Here is a 12,048-nt window from a genome sequence, read left to right on the forward strand (position 1 = left end):
TGAATGACATACATGGGGTTGCTCATCTCTTACCATCCCCTTATGCAGTGAGATAGTGGATGTGCATCCCACAAAGAAACAGTAAATTCAACTCAAGTTATTGAAAGGAATCACTTGTCTGTGATTTTTGTAGAGGATGTGTATTCTTATTTTAACATGTATTTCAAGGATATGTGAGGTCTACTGCGAGGGCACGTAACTATAAAATCACTTGTTTTTGTACAGCTACAGAACCATGATCTTCTGGCATGGAACAGCATGAAATTCCTTGGCATTCATTAACATTTTATGTTAAAAAAGGGGAAAAGGGTTGACTGAATTATGTAAAGGTAGTTTAAGTATGGATCTCAAGGAAATGCAGTTGGTAATTGTTTCCTGAGGCATTAATGACACTAGTGGGTAATACAATTAAATCCAATATAACCCTGTTTTATGTTCCTGAAATTAATGTTTACCTACCATTTACGACTTTTTTTTTATCATTCCCATCAAATTTCCTATGTCCACAATGTTAGTTTGCACCCCATTTTGTGTCAACATATTTATAATTTTCCTCCGATTTAAGCATTACGAAAAAATGTTCGTGGAGAAAAAAAGACTCTGACACGATGTTGGCCATTCAGTAGTGTTAACAAATATTACGTGGTTAAGTTTCTTGCTACCAGGGCACTCTACTCAGCCTATTTGAACTGGTAAACATGTAAAAGTTGGTTCAATTTGTGCCGTATCTCCTGCCGCTGACAAGCTCTACTTCGTGTGGTGGATGATGGGAGTAACTAGGTTCATTCGAATAAAGACATCATGACCAATCACAACCATTTCCAAACTGTCTCTACAGCACAAACACAGTTTCATGATTATTTTGATCACCGTGACACTTCCGTCGAACCATATTTAGTGTCTTTCGGCATTTCGCCACTTGTACCGCCAATTGACACTGTCATTCACCTTGTGTCGCTGAGACGTTTTTAGTTTAAACACAGCTCTGGGTACATATTTTTTTCATGCTCAGCAAAACATGTTTTGAGAATTTGTTCTCGTTGTCAAGTGTGATATTTACTTAAGCATTTTTTGTGGTGTTACACAAAGAAAGAGTGAGAGTGATAGTTCAAACAAATTTCGGGCTTGCAGCTGGTTGTCGTTCAATGCTTCGCACAATATTTCAACTGGACACCTGCCAGTCATCTTCAGGTGAGCCGTCGACCTGCCAGTCATCTTCAGGTGAGCCATCGCAGACTGTGACGGCTCACCTGAAGATGACTGGCAGGTGCAAAGTTGAAATATCGTGCGAAGTATTGAACGACGACCGGGTGCAAGCCCGAAATTTGTTTGAACAGTCAATTCGCTGGGATAATTTTAAAATTCACAGTGAGAGTGATAGTTTGCATGCGTGTGGTTTTCCACATGACTGAGGAGGCACAGTACCTGATAACCACAAAAAGATCACTACAGTTCAAGAGACGCAGAATATCACATATTCAGATACCACACAAAATACTTCTGTACGTATTTGCACTTGACAACGTGAAAAAATTCTCGAAACGTGTCGTTCTACACATGAAAAAATACATAACTAGAGCAGTATTTCATTAGTTAAATAATGAATGATAGCTGCAGGCTTTCAAAAACATCAATTATGATGTACGAGATAGAGTCAAACATTTCTACTTCCCAGACAGTTATCAGTTCCAGTTACATCAGCGGTTTTTATTGCATAATAAACTTTTATCAGACAATTAAGTCCGCCCCGACAGCTGAGTGCTCAGCGGTGCTGTCTGTCACGCTACGAGGTCCGGGTTTGATTCCAGACTGGGTCGGAGATTTTCTCCACTCATGGACTGATTGTTGTGTTGTACTCATCATCATTTCATCATCATCAGTGGGAGGCAACGGGAAACCACCACTGGAATCACATCCCTAGACGCTCATGTGGTGGACCTCTCTGATGAGGCTTCCCCCACGACAAGACCTGCCGTAAGGCAGAACACAAAGAAAGATAATAAACAAGTCCCTGACAACTCTTTTGATGCCTGTTATGTACATATATCATACAAAAAGTGCGAAAATGCATGGGGGTATTCTACACATAACTTTTACAGTTTAAAGTGTTGTTTCCCACATTTTGCATTTTCCCACATTTTACACAATTTTTCTGAAGCCCATTGAAAAGTGTAAAAGCAGGGTTTCCCTGTAGTTAACTGAGTTGAAAGTGTTTTACTTAACAGAGAAATATTATATACAAGTGTCTTTAAATTTAAGGTAAATTTAAGGTAAATTCGCACTGAAGGAGAAGAAGTCTAAGGTTTCTGTTTGCAAATTTTTGTGGTAGAAAGCATCCGTAGAGAGTGAATATCCACAATGACACAAAAAAGAAAAAAATATACACCTGACAAACCAGTCTTCTAGTGCTTCTGAGAAAAGTATTAGCAACTAGTTGTATCCAAGAAGTTAATACAAGATTTGTAATTACACAAAATAAAAATAATAGAAAGAGATGTTTTCAGAATAAAAATGTTAAAATTAGAAAGATTCCAAGCCAGTAGGAGTAAGGGAATGTGTGTGGTCTAAAGAAACAAAAAGGAGAAACGATGGAAAGAGAAGACTAATTTGGATTTAGGAAAGAGAAAGGAACTGTGGAAGCTGTAGTGGCTCTATGAATGATTTCAGAAAGAAGAACTGAGATGGACAGTAAAATATATACCACACTCAGTGACCTGGAGAAGGCATTTGATGGATCAGACTAGAAGATGCTATTCGGAGAGCTGTATAAAATAGACTGGAGAGATAACAGATTGATTTTCAGCCTATACAAGAATCAGAGTACGGAAATAGATACGAAAGGTATTAAAAAAGTTACTACAATAGGTGTCTAACAAGGGCAATACAAACAACAAAAAGTAGCAACAAACGATATAAATAGATGGTACAAAAATACATTGTATTTGATTTGTAGATGATGTAGTGGTCTAAGCATATCTAGAAAAGGACACGAACTATATGTTAAAATTTTCTCCAATGCCCCAGAGAGAAACAAACAGAAAATAAACACAAGCAAGACTAAAATAATGGCAACAGATGAATTGAACAGAGAAGTAAGGCAAACACAGGGTACAAAATACAACACTAATGGAAGTAAAAGAATATTTTGGAAGTATAAGAGCGGATCCCAACAGAAGTATAATGGATACTAGAAGCAGTATTCCAAGAATCAAACAAACTTACAGAAATGAGAGCAATTTATTAACAAACCACCACCTTAATAAAGAAACAAGAAAGAAATTCATCAAGATTTATGAGAGCATTTTAAGCTTAGGTTGTGAAGAGTGGATTCTGAGAAAATAGGGGAAGCAAAAATTAGAAGCAGAAGAACTCATGGAAAAGAGTTACAAAAATATTGTGGACTGAAAGAAAATTTAATGCACAAACACCAACAGAAATTAAAAACAACATTAATTAACAGGGTACAGAAAAGAAAAACTGGAGACCTTGTTCAAGTAACAGCTTCATAAAAAAACACGTTAGAAGGAAAAACTGTGGAGAAAAACCATACGGTAGGCCTAGAAAACCTGTATTACAATATCAGTGGAACGAACTGCAACAACTGCACCCATACGGTACGGATGGAAAGAGACAGATAATGATGGCTACATTAACAAGTTGTTGCATTCAGTGTGTGATGGTGGTGGTGGTGGTGGTGGTGAAAGGATGAGAGAATATAGCAGGACAAGAAAAAAGCAAGTGGGGAAAGAAGTGAAGTTTTCGCACAGTCCCCTGTGGGCCCTGCCAGCCCAGCACGGTACGCACCCCCCAGCGCTCGGCGGCCACCTCCTCCAGTGGCCGGCCCTCTGCTGCCGCCTGCTCCTCGGCCCGCCGCAGTGCGTGCCGCAGCCACTCTGCTCCACCGTCTCCGACTTTCTTCTGTCGGGCCGCGGGCTCCCTCCGCTGGGGCTGGTCTTCTGGCAAGCCAGTCCCACCATCCTTCCAGTACGGGTTCAGCTCTCGTGAACTCTGTCCCATCTGCAAAACGAGCAAAAAGCTGCCAAATTATACTGCAATCCTCACTGCAAATTTTAAAACTACCACTATCGAGGTACAAATCTGCTCTAGATCACAGAGAAAACCGAGAGTTATTAAACTACAGCGCATGACATTTCTGTGATAAAATTTGTTTGAAATGACAACATTTCTGTAATTAATTCTAAATAAATATTTCAAAGGCATCTTGCCATCAACTGTGTTAGACATAGATATACTACTCATTAGTGACATGAAAATTTGTACCAGACTGGGGCTCGAAACCAGGTTTTCTACATATTGCGAGTGGTCGCTTTACTACTCTGACTATCTGTGTGTGCCTCCCAGACCGAACTAAATTCCATGTGGCACACTGTCTACATCCCTGCATCGTAGCCCCTACTTTCGTCACTTAATTCTCACAGCTTTTCCTGTATTCCCACACCAGTGAGAAAGAGACTAAGAGGAATCGAGACCTGTGATATTACTGTCTTATGCCCGCCTCTGCACGTAATATTTACTTGCGTATCTGGGCGAACGGACATTAATGACTATTGAGAGTCATCCGAAATTTGTTATAAATACATTTGCTGAAAGCGAATACCTTCGCATCAGCTGTGTTAGGTACAGATGTATTACCTATTAGTGACATATGAAATGGAAAAGTTTGGGTCAGCTCGGAAGACGTGCACGGACACCAGAAATGGTTAAGGTCACCACATGTGATAAGCAGGATCCAGGTTCGAGTCCCCACTCTGGTACAAATTTTCATGCCACTAATAGGTAGTACCTCTAAATCTAACACGGCTGATGCCCAGGTATTCATATTCACAAAATTTATTTCAAATTAATTTCAAGCTGCTGTCAATTGTCATTAATATCTGCTCATCCACACATGTAAGTATTTCCACCACTGAATATAATTATTGTTTGTTTTCCATTTTGCCTTGTTATGGCATTTTTAAGTGGTACAAGTAGGAACTGCAATGAACAGACAGTAATTATGAACAACATTCAGTAAAATATCACTATTTCAGCAATATACAGGGTCACATGTAAGTAGCTCTGAGGTTTCAGAACATGACTGTATGAGAATTACAAGACATACAGTAAACTGACACACATCAGTGGATAGAGCATGTCCCCAAGATTTGATGTGTAATATGTGCTGTAGCATAGTTGCACAAAACTAGAGGCCAGGCATATCAGAAGACACAGATAAATCAATCACGCTATATTCTCACACACAATTCGTGCAATGCCTGTAGATAGGCTACACAATGGACAGATTTCCAATGTGGGCTGCCATTGAACGTAAGCAATGTCAACTAACTGCACACTTGTATCAATGTTTGCCACATCACAAATGATGCTTGCAGCGAGTGCCCCTAATGCCAGTTAAAAACTTGGAGATAGGCTCCTTCCATTGATGTACGTGTCTTGTAGTTCTCACACAGTCATCTTCTAAAACACCACAGAGGTACTTATGAGCAACCGTGAATCACGTACACTTAAAGGACTTCTTTGTATACATCAGCTTCCATAACAAATGATTATATACATCGTAGTTCACTGTGATTGCAGTTGGATACGTTATTTTCTCTGGCTTACGATTTATAACCTTTGTAATGGTAGTGTTCGTGTTGACACGAGAGAAAACAACACTTCATTGTGCACTTTGTTGCTTAAGTTATAACCAGTTTTATGATTGTCAATGGTGCTGCCATTTATGTTATCACAGTTGACTCCCACTAGGCAGTGTTACTGTCTCTTCCATTGCTTTTAAACTACTTGCTTTAAATTTTATGTCTTCCTGCTGAATGCCAGTGGCTGGACAACTCAGTAGCTTGTCCTCAAGTATGTCAACTATTGCTTGACAACAGCATAATAGCCAAAGTTGACCAACTGTGGAAAAAAAACAACAAAGTCAATGAGGGAAAAGTTGTCATCCCAAAAATTTTGTACTCCTATGGCACCTGTCTGAAGGAACATAATAAATACCACTACCATTCAAAGTCTAATGGTTTTCTTCCCTCACACAGTACAAACTACAAATATTAAGATCATGAACAATTTGTATAAATATGGTGAGAATCTACTAATAATAATAGGAAAGGCAAAATATAAATAATGAAAGTGCTAAAGGTAACAACTCACTGACTAGTGCAGGTGTTGAGCTGTTGATAGGCACACAAAACAAAGAAGTTGGGGAGTACTGCTAGCTTTCTCACAAATCCTATTATTAGGTTGGTGCATAAGTTCGTAGCATTTTTCCATAATTTTTATAAACATAACAGAGAGTTTAGTCATCAATAATACATTCTCCTAAATAATTTATAAAAATCTGTCAATGTTGGGATAACGGTTTTGAGGTGAAGAACTCGTAGAGCCATATTCGGAGCACATTTTCAACCAAATGGGAAGTTACTTAAAGGGTGTTCGACAGAGCGGAAAAGGCAAAAATCTGAGGGTGCAAGATCAGGTGAATAAGGTGGGTGTAGAATGACTCCAAACTCGTGTATTGTGTTTTTTGTCAACCTAGCATATGCAGGTGGGTGTTATCCCGGAGAAGCAACACTCCACGTAATCTTCCTGTTGGTTGCTCTTGGATTGTGTCTGCAATACATCACAGTTTTTGACAATAAATGTCAGCAGTCCCCCTCATGAACCACGGACCTTGCCGTTGGTGGGGAGGCTTGCGTGCCTCAGCGATACAGATAGCCGTACCGTAGGTAAGTTTATATGCCAACTAGCTCTGCAGATGACGAAGAAATTGAAGAAATGTATGATGAAATAAAAGAAATTATTCAGATAGTGAAGGGACACGAAAATTTAATGGTCATGGGTGACTGGAATTCGAGTGTAGGAAAAGGGAGAGAAGGAAACATAGTAGTGAATATGGATTGGGGCTAAGAAATGAAAGAGGAAGCCGCCTAGTAGAATTTTGCACAGAGCACAACTTAATCATAGTTAACACTTGGTTTAAGAATCATTTAAGAAGGTTGTATACATGGAAGAACCCTGGAGATACTAAAAGGTATCAGATAGATTATATAATGGTAAGACACAGATTTAGAAACCAGGTTTTAAATTGTAAGACATTTCCAGGGGCAGATGTGGACTCTGACAACAATCTATTGGTCATGACCTGTAGATTAAAACTGAAGAAACTGCAAAAAGGTGGGAAATTAAGGAAATGGGACCTGGATAAACTGAAAGAACCAGAGGTTGTACAGAGTTTCAGGGAGAGCATAAGGGAACAATTGACAGCATTGGGGGAAAGAAACACAGTAGAAGAAGAATGGGTAGCTTTGAGGGATGAAGTAGTGAAGGCACCAGAGGATCAAGTAGGTAAAAAGACGAGGGCTAGTAGAAATCCTTGGGTAACAGAAGAAATATTTAATTTAATTGATGAAAGGAGAAAATATAAAAATGCAGTAAATGAAGCAGGCAAAAAGGAATACAATCGTCTCAAAAATGAGATCGACAGGAAGTGCAAAATGGCTAAGTAGGGATGGCTAAAGGACAAATGTAAGGATGTAAAGGCTTATCTCACTAGGGGTAAGATAGATACTGCCTACAGAAAAATTAAAGAGACCTTTGGAGATAAGAGAACCACTTGTATGAACATCAAGAGCTCAGTTGGAAACCCAGTTATAAGCAAAGAAGGGAAAGCAGAAAGGTGGAAGGAGTATATAGAGGGTCTACACAAGGGCGATGTACTTGAGGACAATATTATGGAAATGGAAGAGGATGTAGATGAAGATGAAATGGGAGAAACGTGAAGAGTCTGACAGAGCTCTGAAAGACCTGAGTCGAAACAAGGCCCCCGGAGTAGACAACATTCCATTGGACCTTCTGACGGCCTTGGGAGAGCCAGTCCTGACAAAACTCTACCATCTGGTGAGCAACATGTATGAGACAGGCGAAATACCCTCAGACTTCAAGAAATAATTCCAATTCCAAAGAAAGCGGATGTTGACAGTTGTGAAAGTCACTGAACTATCAATTTAATAAGTAACAGATACAAAATCTAACACGAATTCTTTACAGACGAATGGAAAAACTAGTACAAGCCGACCTCGGGGAAGATCAGTTTGGATTCCGTAGAAATACTGGAACACGTGAGGCAATACTGACCTTACGACTTATCTCAGAAGAAAGATTAAGGAAAGGCAAACCTACGTTTCTAGCATTTGTAGACTTAGAGAAAGCTTTTGACAATGTTGACTGGAATACTCTCTTTCAAATTCTGAAGGTGGCGGGGGTAAAATACAGGGAGCAAAAGGCTATTTACAATTTGTACAGAAACCAGATGGCAGTTATAAGGGTCAAGGGACATGAAAGGGAAGCAGTGGTTGGGAAGGGAGTGAGACAGGGTTGTAGCCTCTCCCCGACGTTATTCAATCTGTATATTGAGCAAGCAGTAAAGGAAACAAAAGAAAAATTCGGAGTAGGTATTAAAATCCATGGAGAAGAAATAAAAATCTTTGAGGTTCACCGATGACATTGTAATTCTGTCAGAGACAGCAAAGGACTTGGAAGAGCAGTTGAATGGAATGGACAGTGTCTTGAAAGGAGGATATAAGATGAACATCAACAAAAGCAAAATGAGGATAATGGAATGTAGTCGAATTAAGTCGGGTGATGCTGAGGGAATTAGATTAGGAAATGAGACACTTAAAGTAGTAAAGGAGTTTTACTATTTGGGGAGCGAAATACACTCCTGGAAATTGAAATAAGAACACCGTGAATTCATTGTCCCAGGAAGGGGAAACTTCATTGACACATTCCTGGGGTCAGATACATCACATGATCACACTGACAGAACTACAGGCACATAGACACAGGCAACAGAGCATGCACAATGTCGGCACTAGTACAGTGTATATCCACCTTTCGCAGCAATGCAGGCTGCTATTCTCCCATGGAGACAATTGTAGAAATGCTGGATGTAGTCCTGTGGAACGGCTTGCCATGCCATTTCCACCTGGCGCCTCAGTTGGACCAGCGTTCGTGCTGGACGTGCAGACCGCGTGAGACGACGCTTCATCCAGTCCCAAACATGCTCAATGGGGGACAGATCCGGAGATCTTGCTGGCCAGGGTAGTTGACTTACACCTTCTAGAGCATGTTGGGTGGCACGGGATACATGCGGACGTGCATTGTCCTGTTGGAACAGCAAGTTCCCTTGACGGTCTAGGAATGGTAGAACGATGTGTTCGATGACGGTTTGGATGTACCGTGCACTATTCAGTGTCCCCCCGACAATCACCAGAGGTGTACGGCCAGTGTAGGAGATCGCTCCCCACACCATGATGCCCGGTGTTGGCCCTGTGTGCCTCGGTCGTATGCAGTCCTGATTATGACGCTCACCTGCACGGCGCCAAACACGCATATGACCATCATTGGCACCAAGGCAGAAGCGACTCTCATCGCTGAAGACGACACGTCTCCATTTGTCCCTCCATTCACGCCTGTCGCGACACCACTGGAGGCGGGCTGCACGATGTTGGGGTGTGAGCGGAAGTCGGCCTAACGGTGTGCGGGACCGTAGCCCAGCTTCATGGAGACGGTTGCGAGTGGTCCTCGCCGATACCCCAGGAGCAACAGTGTCCCTAATTTGCTGGGAAGTGGCGGTGCGGTCCCCTACGGCACTGCGTAGGATCCTACGGTTTTGGCGTGCATCCGTGCTACGCTGCGGTCTGGTCCCAGGTCGACGGGCACGTGCACTTTCCGCCGACCACTGGCGACAACATCGATGTACTGTGGAGACCTCACGCCCCACGTGTTGAGCAATTCGGTGGTACGTCCACCCGGCCTCCCGCATGCCCACTATATGCCCTTGCTCAAAGTCCGTCAACTGCAAATACGGTTCATGGCCACGCTGTCGCGGCATGCTACCAGTGTTAAAGACTGCAATGGAGCTCCGTATGCCATGGCAAACTGGCTGACACTGACGGCGGCGGTGCACAAATGCTTCGCAGATAGCGCGATTAGACGGCCAACACCGCGGTTCCTGGTGTGTCCGCTGTGCCGTGCGTGTGATCATTGCTTGTACAGCCCTCTCACAGTGTCCGGAGCAAGTATGGTGGGTCTGACACACCGGTGTCAATGTGTTCTTTTTTCCATTTCCAGGAGTGTAACTGATGATGGTCGAAGTAGAGAGGATGTAAAATGTAGACTGGCAATGGCAAGGAAAGCATTTCTGAAGAAGAGAAATTTGTTAACATCGAGTATTGATTTAAGAGTCAGGAAGTTGTTTCTGAAAGTATTTGTATGGAGTGTAGCCATGTATGGAAGTGAAACATGGACGATAAATAGTTTGGACAGGAAGAGAATAGAGGCTTTCGAAATGTGGTGCTACAGAAGAATGCTGAAGATTAGATGGGTAGATCACATAACTAATGGGGAGGTATTGAATAGGATTGGGGAGAAGAGAAGTTTGTGGCACAACTTGACTAGAAGAAGGGATCGGTTGGTAGGACATGTTCTGAGGCATCAAGGGATCACCAGTTTAGTATTGGAGGGCAGCATGGAGGGTAAAAATTGTAGAGGGAGACCAAGAGATGAATACACTAAGCAGATTCACAAGGATGTATGTTGCAATAGATTCAAAACAAAAACACTACACTTACGCTCAAAACTAATAGAATACGCACACACAAACCTAGATACATGCACATACAGCTGGCAGCTGTTGACATCTTGACTTGACTGTTCTCTCTCTTCATTTCGTTTTTTTCTTTGTTGAGTGATTGCAGGATGTCTTCCTTCCTTATTCAATCAATGACTCATTCTTCAAGAGACTACTGTACCCCTACATTTCACAGGCTCCTAATCATTTCATTTCTGTCTTCCTCAGTGTCCACATTTCACACCCACACACGCTCTACACGACCAAAAGCGTCCAGACACCCCTATATAATGTGGAATAGTCCACCTGCTGTCGTGAGATGTGGACAGATCGGTATAGAAAGAGGTGGGGAGTACTGAGCTGCCAATGGAGAAACAGTAACAGTACAACGGGTCATTCGGGAGAGCTCAGTCACTCCGAATGCGGACTAGTCGTCGGAGTAACAAATCTGTCAAGAATGCTTCCACTTCGCTACAGCTGCCGGAGTCGGCTTTTAGTGAGGTTAGTGAAGTGGAAATGCAAAGTAACGTCCACAGCTAAACTGTGATAGTCAGACCTCACGTACTGACCGACAGGGACTGTCCGGCACTGTGTAAGGTGACTATAAAAAAATTTGCAAGAAATTGGTGGAAGGAGCCTCTGGTGAGTTCCAAAGTGCTACAAGCAGTCAAGCTAGCACAATGACTGTGCACAGGGAGTCAGAAAGAATGGCAAACAGTGGTTTAGCTGCCCCTCATATGCCACACATTTCCGTAGTCGATGCTCGAGGTGGAGTCGAGAGTAATACCACCGGGCAGTGCACGACGGGAAACGAGTGATTCAAAATTGTGAATCGCGCAATATCCTGCGGCAACCCGATGGAAGAGTTTGGGTTCGGGTTTAGCAAATTCCTGGAGAAAATTACCTCCTATCGTGTGTAGTGCCTACGGTGAAGTACAGAGGGGGTTGTGTTACTGTTATAAGGATGTGGTCCACTTATTACATCGAGCAAACTACGTACGGGAAGATACGAACATGTTTTAAAGTACTGTACGCTCCACACAATAGGTGAACAGTTTGGAGATGACGGTTCCTCGTGTCAGCACCACAGTGGAACCCATTATAAGGCCACACCTGTGAGGCGACGGTTTGTAGATGGCACCTTTCGTGAAACAGACTGGCCGGCCGAGGAGCCCGACCAGCTCCCGACAGCACACCTCCGGGTCGACTACACTCCGGGTCCCGGAGTCCGGCACCGCTGTTTTCTCCGGTTTCGGCTCTCGAGGAAGAATGGGTTGCCACACTTCCCCAGATATTCAGACGCACCACTGAAAGTGTTCACCGGCATCACGAAGCCGGAGAGTGAACGCGGCACATTTTAATGTCCACTAATATGTGCCCAGATACTTTTGATCAGA

General features: G+C 42.4%; 1 protein-coding gene across 3 annotated transcripts in view; it reads right to left on the reverse strand.

Moving 5' to 3' along the window:
* Positions 1–12,048, reverse strand: part of LOC126291556 (CWF19-like protein 2) — a 246,200-nt gene that overhangs the window by 193,713 nt on the left and 40,439 nt on the right. For all 3 annotated transcript variants that reach the window (XR_007551811.1, XM_049985067.1, XM_049985068.1), the window contains exon 4: positions 3,805–4,017. Coding sequence is in view for 2 of the 3 variants with exons in the window: in XM_049985067.1 (XP_049841024.1) it covers positions 3,805–4,017 (213 nt within the window). In the remaining variant the exon portion in view is untranslated. The remainder of the gene's footprint in view (positions 1–3,804; positions 4,018–12,048) is intronic.

Source organism: Schistocerca gregaria, chromosome 9, assembly GCF_023897955.1.
Source record: "Schistocerca gregaria isolate iqSchGreg1 chromosome 9, iqSchGreg1.2, whole genome shotgun sequence".
Taxonomy (NCBI): domain Eukaryota; kingdom Metazoa; phylum Arthropoda; class Insecta; order Orthoptera; family Acrididae; genus Schistocerca; species Schistocerca gregaria.